The sequence below is a fragment of the Dipodomys ordii genome, unplaced genomic scaffold (genome assembly GCF_000151885.1).
Source record: "Dipodomys ordii isolate 6190 unplaced genomic scaffold, Dord_2.0 Scaffold58, whole genome shotgun sequence".
In the NCBI taxonomy this organism is placed as follows: Eukaryota; Metazoa; Chordata; class Mammalia; order Rodentia; family Heteromyidae; genus Dipodomys; species Dipodomys ordii.
Genome location: NW_012267274.1, coordinates 6835726 through 6850296, shown reverse-complemented (window position 1 = coordinate 6850296; position 14571 = coordinate 6835726). Strand labels below are relative to the sequence as shown.

The 14571-nt window shown below is 40.8% G+C and overlaps 1 protein-coding gene across 1 annotated transcript in view; it reads left to right on the top strand.

The window, feature by feature from the left end:
- The window catches only part of Acadsb (acyl-CoA dehydrogenase, short/branched chain), a 31184-nt gene extending 18445 nt beyond the window's left edge, over positions 1 to 12739 (top strand). The window contains exons 6-11 of the mRNA XM_013021950.1: positions 965 to 1090; positions 2503 to 2595; positions 5618 to 5707; positions 8776 to 8913; positions 10655 to 10754; positions 11879 to 12739. Coding sequence (XP_012877404.1) covers positions 965 to 1090; positions 2503 to 2595; positions 5618 to 5707; positions 8776 to 8913; positions 10655 to 10754; positions 11879 to 11949 — 618 coding nt within the window. The 3' untranslated portion in view covers positions 11950 to 12739. The remainder of the gene's footprint in view (positions 1 to 964; positions 1091 to 2502; positions 2596 to 5617; positions 5708 to 8775; positions 8914 to 10654; positions 10755 to 11878) is intronic.
- The last annotated feature ends 1832 nt before the right edge of the window (positions 12740 to 14571 follow it).

Sequence of the window (14571 nt, the reverse complement as noted above, 5' to 3'; positions counted from 1 at the left end):
ACTTTAAAAAAGGCCAGTTGAGAACATGAGACTCTTAAATTCAAGTCCTGCTACTGGCAAAAAATAAAGAAGTTAGTCTTTAGTTTTGTGGAATTTAAATTTTTCTTTATAATAAAGTCTTTAAATATCTGTATAGTACATTTACTTCAAAATACTTTTTCAGTTGAAAAAAGACATACAGCACAATGCTAAACACATTTTTTTTGTCTTTTCACTAACATAGATATAATTACTTTGTTACAACTCTAAGATGGGTGCCAGCAGCCTATACCTGTAACCTAGCTCCTCAGAAGGCTGATATCTGAGGATTTTGGTTCAAAGCCAGACCAGGCAGGAAACATCTATGAGGCTCTTATCTCTAAGTAATCACTAAAAATCTAGAAGTAGTGTAACTCAAGTAGTAGAGCATTGTACTAGCCTTGAGCAAAAATGTTCAGGAAGTTAGGCACTGGTGGTTTATCCCTGTAATCCTAGTTCTCAGGAGGCTGAGATCTGAGGATTTTGTATCAAAGCCAGCCCAAGCAGAAAAAAGTCCCCATGAGACTCTTATTTCCAATTAAATTACTCAAAAACCAAAAGTAGAGCCATGGCTCAAAGTAGCAGCGTGCTAGCATTGAGCAAGAGAGCTCAGGGACAGCGCCCAGGACCTGAGTTCAAGTTCCACAACCAAAAAAAAGCTCAGGGACAGCATCCAGTCCTTGAGTTCAAGCCCCAGGACCAGCACGCACACGTGCATGCGCACACAAGCCCTCTAACCCTCGGCTCAGATAATGCCTTAATATGAAAATAATTTTAATATCTACTGCAGTTTCTGAAAAAGTAAAAGAAATGGTGAAGTTCTTGATTTGGTGGCTGATCATCTCTAATCTTTCTTGTCCATTTCTTTAGTTTTCATTTTATTTGAACTCTTATAATCAGGACAGTTTAAAAGTGCAAGTAGTGATGGCATTTTCCATCTTTTTAGGGCTATAGAGGAATCACTTGCTTCTTAGTAGATGGTGACACTGAAGGTCTTCACATTGGGAAACCAGAGAAGAAAATGGGCATCAGAGCTTCTTCCACCTGCCCGTTAACCTTCGAAAATGTCAAGGTGGGTACCTTAGGGTAATCAGCAAGGGACCATGGGAAATAAGCTTTGCACAGTAGGGAGGTGTGCAAGAGAGATGCCAGAACAGTGCGAGCAGTGGGCTTGCCCTAAGAGCTCCTCGCCAGTGCTCTGAGGTTAAGTCCGGGTCCAGGGCCCTTTCCACAGCAGTTCAGGCCCACAGCAATGAGAAGTAATCGCATTGATGTTTGTGCCTCACATACCTCTGAACCATTTATGCTTGATAAGCTTGGCATTGGTTAAGCAGATGCTTTCCCTCTTGGGCCATGAACCACACACAGCTTCCGAGAAAGGAGTCTGGTATCAGCACACCAAAGGCCACAAGATGGGGTTGTTGCTCAGTGAGAATGGAGTGCAACCTGGCAGTACCCCACAAAACCAGATTTCTCAAACGGGTTGTTGATAGATTGTCCAGTGCTCCTAGCAGACCTGCATCTTTGTGGGCATGTGCAGTGGGGGTGAGGGCAGGGAGGGGTTTAGTCTTTACACCGCTGTTGTTTGGGCCTCGCTGCTTCCCCTGCAACTGAATTCCCCCTTCCTATTCTTTGTTTTCTCCATTCTGCCCTGCTCCCTCTCCCAACTGACCCTATGACGAAGCTAAGTCTTTGTTGTTCCTAGTGTTAACTTTATTCATCTGTCTCCTTCCTTCATTTTTCTCCTCCTCCTTTGGGCCCATGCGCATGTACACACATGCACATACATGCGCACACATGTGCACACGCGCACACACACCTTTTGGTTGACAGTTATGAGGATGGTTCATCACAACAGAAGAAATGTTTCTTGCTCTCATTTTTGAAAGGTACTGCATTCTTTTTGGTAGTTCTTAATGTTATCTTTCCCTGTGAGTATATAGGCAGGAACCGGAGGAAGTAGTTCATTGGTATCATTGAACAGATTGTGCTGGGCCCTGGAGGATAACAGGAGTGGACAGCTTGGACTTGGGAAGCAGCATGGAGGGAGACCCAGGCATCAGCGGTGGTCTCACTGGAATTCAGTGAAGTACTGCATGGCAGTACAGCCGTATCATAATTGGGAGCATGCATTCAGAGGCACAGATACTAGTCACATCCATTATACACTATACTATATATACTATACTATATATACTATGCTATATACATATATATATAATATATAGTATATATATAGCATATATAGTATATATACTATATGCTATATGTAGTATAGTATAGTATATACTATATATAGTATATATATGTAGTATAGTATAGTATATATAGTATAGCTATACTGTATTCTATAGTATATTTAATATATATTGTGAAGATACATATTTACATGTTTATCCACGTACACACACACATATATGTGTATATACTTGAAGTGATTTTGTCAAATTAAATTGAGAAATAAAAACACACTTGTATCTCTAGGTTCCAGAAGCCAATATACTGGGACAAATCGGGCATGGCTATAAGTACGCAATAGGAAGTCTTAATGAAGGAAGAATAGGAATTGCTGCTCAGGTAAGTCAAATTCCATAATAGAACCTAATTAAAATAGAAAAAGGAATGCAGTAAGATCAGTGGGTATGTGGAAGCTTGTGAACACAAGATGGCGCTCTTCCCTTGCATGAGATGAAAGAATGGGTAGGTTCTGGTCCTTTTTCAAATTCCATTTGGTTAATTATTTATTGAGGAGCCAGAAAATGGCTGAATCATAGTTGTTTTGCTTTGAGAGCATTCAAGAATTGAGTACGTGGATCAGAAACTTTTAAACTATATGATAAATTAAGTATGACACTTTTCTCAACTTCAAAATTTAGAGTCACTCCTTCAGAAAATTTGTGTGTGTGTGTGTGTGTGTGTGTGTGTGTGTGTGTGTGTGTGTGTAAGTGTAAGTAAACGTGTAAATATGCCAGTACTGGGGACTTGAATTTAGGGCCTAGGTGCTGTCCCTTAGCTTTTTTGCTGAGGGCTGGCACGCTAGCACTTAAGCCACAGCTCTACAGCCCAGAAGTTTGGGGGTTTTATTTTTTTATCTTAGAATAATTATTCTGCATGAGGATCTCTGTAGATCTCTAGAGATACAAAAGATCTATTCCTTAGCATTTTTCATGGGAAGTTGAGCAATTTTTTGTGATGTATGAAACAAAGTACTACCAGTTATATTTGTAAAATGAAATCTATTTCTTCCCATATTTGTCCTTTACAATGCACACTAAATGGTATTATTTTTTCCTGTATTGACAAATGAGTGAATTTTTAGGTTCAGTTATATATTATGTCACTTCTATCGAATATATTTTCTTTATTTTTAGTCTGTATCTAAAATTCTAGAATCTATACTTTTTGATAAACATTAGTTATCAAAATAGTTAACTGTTGACTTATTAGTGTAGATTTTTCTCTGGCTGCCTTACTTTGTTAGCACACTACCTTTTTTTCTGTTTTTATTGTCAAGGTGATGTACAGAGGGGTTTCAGTTGCTATTTACTTTTTTGTTGCTGGGAATTTAACCCAGAGCCTCGAACATGCTAAGCACCTATCCTACCATTGAGCTACACGCCAAGCCCCACGAATTATTCCTAGATCACAAGTTAATGTAGGTTTCTGACAAAGCAGACATTATGTTACTAAAGAGTATTGGCATATGTATGCTTTTTAAAGGTTTTTCTGTGATTTAACTTCATCATTTATAACATTAAAACTACAGTACTGGCCTCATTGTTCCCACACATAAATAATATAGATGTTTCTGGCAGTAAAATACATGGCATGGGCTTTAGCCTAATTACTCCAAGTTATCTCATAACCTAATTAAAAGTTAAGGTCAGACAGTGTCTCAGAGGATGTGTTTTAGAGGAAAAGACACATATAACCGTGAGAACTGAAGTCATCATCCTCCACATTCTGGCTGCAGAGAATTTGATTCTTCAGTGTGGAAAAAGGCAACATTTTACTGAGATGGAAAAAAAATCTGTTTTGATTGACAACTGCTCCCAACACTCAGTAGACAGAAGCAGGAGGCTCAAGACCAACCTGGACTGCATAGCAGGCCCAAAGCCAGCCTGGATGTATAGCGAGACCATGTCTCAAAGTATTTTTTTAAATCTTTATATCAAAATAGACTATTTTGGATACTTTAAATTTCACTTCTAATGTATAATGACATCATATTATCTCATAGCCAGAAATACAGTTAACCTGCTACCTCACCTAGGTCTAGGAATCTTGGGGGTGGAGAGGTGTTATGCATTTGATTTCTAACATATTCTGCTCTCTGGAGAGTTCAAAATAAACGCTACAAGAAAATGTGAAACACCGCATAGATGCTGGTAGCTCACGCCTGTAATCCTAGATATTCAGGAGGCTGAGATCTGAGGATTGCAGTTCAAAGCCAGTCCAGGCAGAAAAGTCCATGAGACTCTTATCTCCATTAAACTACTCAAAAAAAGCCAGAAGTGGTGTTGTGGTACAAGTGGTAGAGTGCTAGCCTTGAACACAGAGAGATTGAGGGACAGAGCCCAGGCCCTGAGTTCAAGGCCCAGGACCAACAAAAAAAAAAAAAAGGAGAGAAAAAAAAGAAAATGTGAATGAACACTAATGAAATATTGATATGTTCACGGCATTTCCCCCAAAAGCTTTAACTATTGATTTCTTTTCTTTCTCTAAAACCTATGTAGTTTGACATAATTAGATAGTGATTTAATGGCCTCCTAATGTTGAAGTTTAGAAACCATTTCTAAGCTTGAATCGTTCGATAGATATAGAAATTCGCTAGCAGTGAGGCAGGCCAGCTCAGATTGGCACCACATCCTCACCTGTTCTTCACGCGAGATAATTAATGTTTCTGCCAGATGCTCGCTCTCGTTGTCTCAACCCTGGCTGTGCAGTAAATCACCCAAGGCGTTTTCAGTGCTGATGTTTAGGCCGTGCACCACTGTCCCCTTCCTTCCCAAGATTGGATTCTGTTCTTAACTCTGGTGTCATTTTTTTTCTTAAATCAAGAAACCCAAATGATTCTGATGGGCAGCCAGAAACCCCTCCCTCTTATGTTGTAATGCCCCTTCCCCGAAGCTCTTGCTAGTCAGTCATAGTCAGAACAGGAAAGTAGGAGGTTAAGAGAAGACTTCAGATTTTGGGAGGGAACATGCTTATAGTCTTTGAGGCTAGTTCTGGGCAAAACTTCTATGGCTTAGCTAGCTTTATGCCTTGAGAATTAGAAACTAAAGGAACAGATTCCTAAACAGTAGCCTGGTTGCATAAACTCATTAAGGCTGGGAGATTTATGTCCATTCTAGAATTAAATACTCATTCAGGTGGAATCACTCCATATTGTCTACCAATTACTAGCAATCTAGCTGTACATCTGCAGCGCATAAGGATGTGTAACTGACACCCAACACATGTTATCTGGTAGATCCTGGTCGCTCCAGGTCTTCCTCACCTCAACTAGTCCTCTGCCTATAAAAGGAAATTTCAAGTTAGATAAGTAAAGGCATACTTGTAACACAATAAGAAACGCTTGTCTTCTGGTTTTTGACAGATGCTGGGGCTGGCCCAAGGATGTTTTGACTACACCATTCCATATATTAAAGAAAGGATACAATTTGGCAAAAGAGTATTTGATTTTCAGGTATATTAATTGATTCAGCTCTTTCTACTGTTCTAGACTTTCCCCCTCTTCCTGTTAACAAAGAGTTGTGTTGAAGAGCCACAGAGGGAATCCCTTGAGAAGATTTTAAGGGGAGAGGGAAGAGGAAACGGAATAGGTTATGAATGCCTTCCTCTTCTCCCAGAACAGAAGCATAATCGTGGAGACTAGCTGTGGCATATCTGGAAGGTCTATTTACCCATCTCCTCACTGCTTGATTAGTACAGCAGCAGGTCTTGAGTCAGACTTGGGCTCAAAATCTAGTTCTTCCAGCAAGGCGCTGGTGGCTCAGGTCTGAAATCCTAGCTACCCAGGAGGCTGAGATCTAAGAATCTCAGTTCAAAGTCAGCCCGGGCAGGAAAGTCCGTGAGACTCTTATCTCCAATAAACCACCTAAAGACTGGAAGTGCTATGGCTCAAGTGGTAGAGTGCTAGCCTTGAGCTGAAGAGCTGAAGGACAGCACCCAGGCCCAGAGTTCAAGCCCCATGACCAAAAAAAAAAAAAAAATCTAGTTCTTCCGCTTACAGATTGAAAAACATGCAGCAATTCCTACACCACGCCATGCTCATAAAATAAATTTCAGATATGTCAAGGAACTAATGTAAAGAAGCACAACTTTAACAATCATAGGAGGAAGGAAATAACCTTTATGACATCAGGGAAGAAAGAATTTGATAAATAAGACAAGATACAAAGGATCAGAATTAGTGAATTTGACTAGAAAATATATTTTCCTCAAAAAAAAACCTAAGAAGACAAGGAAGAAGATACTTTGTGCCTTTTAAGCTTCTGGGTATTCACAATTTTGCACATACCATTGATAAGAACAATCTGCAGGATATTTGCAAACAGTGTTATTTTTTTCCAGTTTATCCCTCCTTTTTGTTTAAGAAATTCTATTCCTGGGTTAAGTAATTACCTTAATCAAGATTCCCTGTAACCTCTATCCCACAGTATTAAAATTATTATTACTATTCTTGTCCGTCATGGGGCTTGAACTCTGCGCCTGGGCACTATCCCTCAGCTCTTCAGCTCAAGGCGAGTGCTCTACCACTTGAGCCACAGCAACACTTCTGGGTTTTCTGAGTGGTTTATTGGAGATAAGAGTCTAACAGAGTTTCCTGCCCTGGCTGGCTTTGATCTGTGATCCTCAGATCTCAGCCTCTTGAGTAGCTAGGATTACAGGTGTGAGCCACTGACACCTGGCTTTAAAATTATTTGTTTCCTGCTAGACTCCATAAGTCATTGGGATATAATGTACAGTGCGACACCTCCGTTGCTTAGTAGAGTAGAATGGGTGCACAATAAAGGGCTGTGGATAAGTAAGGAATGGGAGAAATTTTAGCCTATAATAAATAGCTCTATAGTTCTCATAAGTTGTTTATAACTAAATGTTAATATTCCTGCTCTTGCTAAGTCAGTCTTTTTTGACATTTAGTGACAACTATCACTCTAAAATTACAGGGTGGTAGTAATTTTAGGGCAGTTTTTATTGTTCATCTTTAAAAATAGAATAACTGGTAACTATTCTTAGATATTTTGGTAGAGCCACATTAATAGAGTTGTTACATGAAGGAAGAAATTGGTTCTTCAAGTAATACCCCATTGCTTTTGATGTCTTTATGCCATATGCAAAGTCAGAAATTTCTTAACTCAGTTAAATAAAAAATATAGTCAAACTGGATATAGTGGCTCAAGGCTGTTCTAACTGCTGGGGAGGTGGAGACCAGAGACTGGGACATCAAGGTTTCAGATAACCTAGGCATAAAAGGTTGCAAGGTGCCATTTCAACCAATGGCTGGGCATGGTGGCCCGTGTAGACCTGTTACTGCTGCTATGGAGAAAGCAGAATGACCGGGCACAACGGTGCAGGCTTGTCATCCCCAGAAACAGGGAAGCACGGTAGGAGCCTCACAAGCCAGGCTGGCCTGGGCATAAAATGAGGCCCAACCTCAAAATTCACTAAGGCAAAACGGGACTAGAGCATGGTTCAGAATGCCTGCCTAGTAAAGTGTGAGGTCCTGAAAGAGAACCCCAGTACTGCCTCCCTCCAAAAAGAAAGAAAGAAAAAAGAAAAGAAAAGAAAAAGGATATAAGCAAACATGTGCTCTGCTGTGATTTTCTTTTTCTTTTTTGTTGGTCGTGGGGCCTGAACTCTGGGCCTGGGCACTGTCCCTCAGCTCTTCAGCTCAAGGCTAGCGCTCTACCACTTGAGCCACAGCGCCACTTCTGGCTTTTTCTGCTTATGTGGTGTTGAGGAATGGAACCCAGGGCCTCATGCATGTAAGGCAAGCACTCTACCACTGAGCCACCTTCCCAGCCCTCTGCTGTGATTTAACTTAAGCTTAATTTTGATCATAAGGAAAGCTGAAAAAAATTCTTAAATATAACAGTCAAGTTTTTAAACCTAACTGCAATTTGTTATTTAATTTTTTTTTCCGGTCATGGGGCCTGAACTCTGGGCCTGGGTGCTGTCCCTCAGCTCTTCAGCTCAAGGCTAATGCTCTACCACTTGAGCCACCTTCCCAGCCCCCTGTTATTTAAATCTTAACAAATGATGAAGGATTCCAAGAAATTTTACATTTTTCTAAGAAGATTCTACAATACCTATAATGTTTCATTTTGTTTTAGATTGCAGATTTTTAAATGTTTAATAGATATGAATGTGCATTTTTTGTGGTATATCTCAGGTGTCAGTGTTTAGTATCCTCATTGGACTGAGAGATAAAGTGTGTTAGAAATCCTAATTTTAGCTGCGGGCCGGTGGCTCATGCCTGTAATCCTAACTATTCAGGAGGCTAAGATCTGAGGATTGCAGTTCAAAGCCAGCCCGGGCAGGAAAGTGTATGAGACTTTTTTTTCTTTAGTCTATGAGACTTTTATCTCCAATAAACCACTTAGAAAACCGGAAATGGCGCTGTGGCTCCGGTGGTAGAGCGCTAGCCTTGAGCTGAAGAGCTGAGGGACAGTGCACAGGCCCAGAGTTCAAGTCTCATGACCTACCAAAAAAAAAATCCTAATTCTCTCAACTTGGGCCTGAACGTTACAGGGGCTCCAACATCAGGTGGCACACATGGCTACCCAGCTGGAAGCTGCGAGGCTGCTCACATACAACGCGGCCCGGCTCGTCGAAGCTGGGAAGCCGTTCATAAAAGAAGCTTCTATGGCCAAGTACTTTGCCTCAGAGGTAAGAGGATTCAAAAAAGGAATCCAGCCTTTATTTTTTCACCTTTTCACTTAAGAGTGCTATTTGAACTTTGGTATTCTTCAAGTAAGACAACATGGCCTTCTCACTTTCTACAGGAGAAAAGTGAAGGGTCTGTAGGAAAAAGCTTTAATTGTGTGTGATCAGGATGCTCCCATAAGCAGCCAGTTCAGGGAGACGCAGCCTCCTCTGAGCCATGGCTTCAAGGGTGTGGTTTCAGGTTGACCAAAGTGAATGCTGCGTTCATTACAAGAGCAAATAATATGTAAAAACCCCAAGGAAAGAAGGCTAGGCTAAATAGTTTCTGCACATATGTGTGCTATGTCATACTTGAAACTTGGACTAAACTATATACTCAACTCACAGAGCATCTGTTTCCCAGCCTTTGCAGTATGTCTGATGTACTCCAAGGCCTTAAGTACTCAGGGATAATCTCTCCAGTCCCTAAACCCAATGGCTTACCTGGACTTCTCTATCTGCTGCCTCCAGCCTGTCTACACAGTGCTCAAGTCAGAAACCCGAGGGTCGGGACACACCACCTGGCTTTGGTCCCCTCACACTGAGTCCACGTACCCCTAAAGACATCTGAATTTACATGTTTAATTTGTATCCCCCCCTCATCACCTGTTTATTTATGTGACCTACATCCTTCCTGACGGGTGGCTTCTCACAGCAGATGGAATGATACTGGTACTCATTTCCGATCGTGACTATCGCAAGCAAATTACCAAAAACATTTAGTAGACTAAATGTTATTAGTGCCCATTTCTGCAGGCCAGACTCTGGAAGGAGTATCACAGAATCAAATGGGTTTCATGAGGTCAGCAGAGCAGCCTTTGAACGCTCCTGGGGAAAATCCAGCGCCAGCTTCTAGAGGAGGCTTGGGTCAATCCTTGACTTGTAGACTCTCCATCCATCTTCCCGGCCTGCAATGTGGAATGCTGAGGAGAAGCCAACTCTTCTGCCCCATTCTGCTGCTGTTCCATGACCCTCCTGATCATCTAGGATAATCTCTTCATCTCACGGGCCTTAATTCAGTCACAGCTTCACAGTCTCTGCTGCCCTGTAAGGCAGCATATTCAGGTTCTGGGGATTCGTCTGGGACTTCCTTAGGAAAAGACCACAATGTTTAACCTGTTTACCATTCTCCAAGACCCCTGCCCTCCTTCTCTTCTCTCTACTTACCCCGACATGGGCCCATGGCCATCTCTGGGGGGGCCTTTGGCTCTTTCACCCCCTGAGGCGTTTGTTGAAATGCCCCTAACTCAAGCTTTAAGTCTTAGCCAAGCTGTTTCCTCAAATAGGTCACCATCTAAATTACAATAGCTTTCCTGGCAAGCTCTTCTCTCCTGTGCATTTTATCCATTTCTGTGCTTGTTGGTTTGAAGTCTGTCTCTAAATGACCAAAGGGGTCATATCTGCCCATCCCTCATCAGAGGATGTGGTATAAAAGAACATCCTTGAGAAATATTTGCTAATAAATGGCAGCCAGTCAGCAGTCTCATACGTGTGACCAACACTCTGGTTTTCTTCAAAAATTCTGTGAGTTGATGGGATTTTTTTAAGAAAGCCGTGTGGAGAAGGGGTTAAAAGGACAACACCAATTTATAAAATAGCTCCAGTGCTTCCAGTTGCCTGTAAGTGAACCCATGTTGCTGTAACTGTATTTATAATGTGCAAGCACTATGTCCTCAGCCCGGAGTCTGTGACTTGCTCTTGGTAGATTTCAGGGATAACAGCAAGTAAATGCATCGAGTGGATGGGAGGAGTCGGCTACACCAAGAATTACCCTGTGGAAAAGTTCTTCCGAGATTCAAAGATCGGTAAGTAGTTTTTTCTATTTCATTTTATTTGCCACTGTGTTTGGCCTGTTGGTTGATTTTATATATAAAAGCAATTTTAATCTCATCACTACAAATTGTTTGGCTCTTCTTTTGGCTAGATTTTTTTTCCTGTCTCTTCCTAGCAGAAAAATAGATTTGTATTTTTAAAAAACATTGAAATTGGCTTTTAATTTTTTTTCTATTGTTATTATCAAGGTGATGTGTAGAGAGTTACAGTTCCCTAAGTCAGGAAAAGAGCCCATTTCTTATTGGACAGTGTCACCTCTTCCCTCACCCTCCACTTTTTCCCTCTCATCCCCAATTCCCGAGTTGTATAGTTCATGTTCAACCTCGTGTCCGGTGAGTACCATTGCTGCATTTGCAAAGTTGCCTTTTTAAATGTCCCAGCAGGCCTTTTAGTAACAAAATCTCCTATGTTCATTTTCTTAACCAAAATTATGAAGATATTCTCTTAGTGTAGTTTAATTCTATTCTTCGCAGAATTGTCCTACTGTCAGAAGCTAAGTGCCTAATCAAGCCCACACAGTCCGGTGTTCCAATACCAGAAAGGAAAATAAGTACTCTAGCTCCAAAAGCTGTCTCAGCCAAGCCTCTGCACTGATAGTTTAAGCAGTCTTCAGCCAGGCAAACCTGACCAGGAGCTAAAAGCAAATGGAAAATTGTGATCACTTCATCAGATTTACTTTGTCCAGTAGTTGCATAGTCTGGACTTGGAATGGTAGTGTTATAAGTAATAGTTTTTTTAGCAAATACAATGGTGATATTTATGGAATTCATCTCTTTTGTGTCGGTATGGGTGTGGGTGTTGGTCCTGGGGCTTGAACTCGGGACCTGAACTCTGTCTGTGAGCTTTCTTTTTTACTCAAAGCTAGTGTTCTACCACTTGGGCAATGGCTCTACTTCCAGCTTTTTGTTGGTTAATTGCAGATATGAGTCTCATGAACTTTCCTGACCAGGCTGGCTTCGAATTGCAATCCTTGGATATGAGCCTCCTGAGTAGCTAGGATTACAGGCATGAGCCACCAGCACCTGGCTGGAACTTATCTCTCATACTTAACAATGGGTCTAGTACTAATCCCTCTCTTTGCTCTCTTTTATTTAAGGTACCATATACGAAGGAACTTCCAATATCCAACTGAACACCATTGCAAAACACATTGATGCAGCTTATTGACACCCATCGAGTTGAGCTCCTTCCTGGTCACTGATTCGCCATTGCAGACTACTGTGCCTTCTGAGGGAGTGGGCTTCTACAATACCAGAGGGCCCTGAACCTCAGGCATGTCTTTTGCTTTTTCCTCCTTTCAGTGCTTAATTTAAGCACAAGAGATAATTTCTAATACCGGAAAACAAATATGCTCATATTTTCTCTAAAACTTTAAAATTTTGCACAGATTTATATTATCATCCTAAATTTCAGAGAATATGGAGTTTCAGCCTTTTGGAAAATGAAAACATCTGAAGTATTACAGAAATGGTTACTTTATATTACCATTAAATCTTGATATTGTATCATCAGTCAGAGAAGCATTGGTTATCATGAGCAGTTTCTATTTAATACTTTACAGATTCAGTTGTAAGTTGCTAAATGAGGTATAAACTGATAAAGGAACTGATTTGGAAAAATCTTAAACATCTAGTTCTCAATATCAGGGAATGAGCAGAAAATAAGAATATAACTTTATAGGTCATCTAATTGGCACAGATACAAAACGAAATAACAACCACCAAAAAGAAAACTTGATTTTAACCAAGTAAAGCAGTAGTATAGTGCTATCATTGATCTGCATTTTCATGGCTGTTTTGGCAGTCATTTTAAAACCCGTCTCTACCTTAGTTTTCAACTATAAATAATTTGGTTTGATCAGAAAATATTTGAACATTATAGTATTTATCCAATCATGCATTATTTGTAAATAGTATGATCTCTGTGTTTTAACTGAATAAATTTTTTCTCAAACTTGGCTATTGGGCATTATTTAATTTAGAGTAATTAACTCAGAAATTGGGTTTTGGTTCAGTGATTCTCAAGGAAAAAAGTAGACTAACTCTATAAAGAAGTATATCAGGGCTGGGAAGGTGGCTCAGTGGTAGAGCGCTTGCCTTGCATGCATGAGGCACTGGGTTTGATTCCTCAGTACCACAAAGCAGAAAAAGCCGGAAGTAGCGCTGTGGCTCAAGTGGTAAAGCACTAGCCTTGAGCTGAATTGCTGAGGGACAGTGCCCAGGCCCAGAGTTCAGGCCCCACAACTAGACCAAAAAAAAAAAAAAAAGTATATCATCATCTTCAAATGGATGGGGGAGGTATATTATATTTGAGAAGGCAAATGGTAGACACAGCCATAGCCTTTGAAACTCTATCTTGAGTTTGCGTCTGATGGAGAATCTGAAGCCTGTCGTTACTTTAGTTAAATCGAAGGTTGGGTCTGATATGGGGCTCAAAATTTAAAGAAGTGGCCAGATGCTGTGGGGGAGCTGGACTCAACTCATCAAGCCAGTTAATGTTGTTAGAGATTTCGTTGGATGAGAGAGTAAGTTACTGAATCAGCGCAGAGCTGGGGGGGGGGGTGGCATTTCTTCATATTAGGAGTGCTCAGTCAGCACAGTCTACTCCAGGTGTCCATACCGGTCCTCTGTTCTCAGACTGGGGAGGCAGAGCATAGTCACGTGACAGCTTCCTGTTTCCTGACAGAGGAGCATGGCTTAGAATGAAAAATGTCCCAGGGCTCATACAGCTGCTGAAAATCACCATTACTGTTAAATGGGGAGCATTTTAGTATTTTAATGAAAAAATGGAGTTTATTAATAAAACCTGACATTTTCAAAGTCATTTTGCCTTGCACATTCATGTTTATTGAATTGGATTCATTTCTGCAATGCAAATCATAGTTAAATATTCAAAATTGTATAAATACAATTGAGGTAGGAATTACATTAAAACATTAGGTAGAAATAAGGGCAAATTTAGATCTGGAATCCAAAGAGATAAAATTTACTTGACTTACAAATAGGGAATGATAAAAAAAAATTCCTCGTCCAGACTTGGAGAACAAAAAGCATAATCTGATCAACAGGGTGGGTGAAATGCTGTGGAGGGGCCTGGACACTTTAACCTCTGTGATTGTGAATGACAGCTAGTAGAGTAGAAGCAAGTAAACAGAATACCAGCATCTACAGAAGCAAGTAACAGTACGGCAAGTGTCATGTTCAAACTCACAGGAGCAGAGAGCCTGCCCAGACATCTGGACTTTGAATGTATGTTTGGCAGGTATATTCTGTATATGTTCACAAAGGACTGTTAAAATTAATGGTTACTGTTTAAGGACAGAAGTTCAAAGACAGCCTGGGCAGAAATGTCTATAACACTCATCTCCAATTAACTACCAACAGAAAGCTAGAAGTGGAGCTGTGGCTCAAATGGTAAAGGGATAGCACCCAGACCCTGAGTTCAAGCCCCAGGACTAGTGCCCGTACACACGCGTGCGCACATGTGCACACGCACACACACATGAATGAATGGTTATTATAGTTACTCTATGCACCTGCCTTGTGTTGGTGAACTATCCTGTTGTCTTACCAAAGCAAATGCCATGGGTTCTCCCTGTAGTTTCTACACTAAAGGTTTCCTTCTCATACTAAAACTTTGGGGTTTATCTTGAAACTATCTTTTTTGGAAGGGGGACACTGGGATTTGAACTCTCAACCTGGAGCCATGCCCCTAAGCCCTTCAAACTATCTCGAGTTTGAGTCTTGTGGAGAACTGGAAGCCCATCATTACTGCTTGGTAAATTGAGGA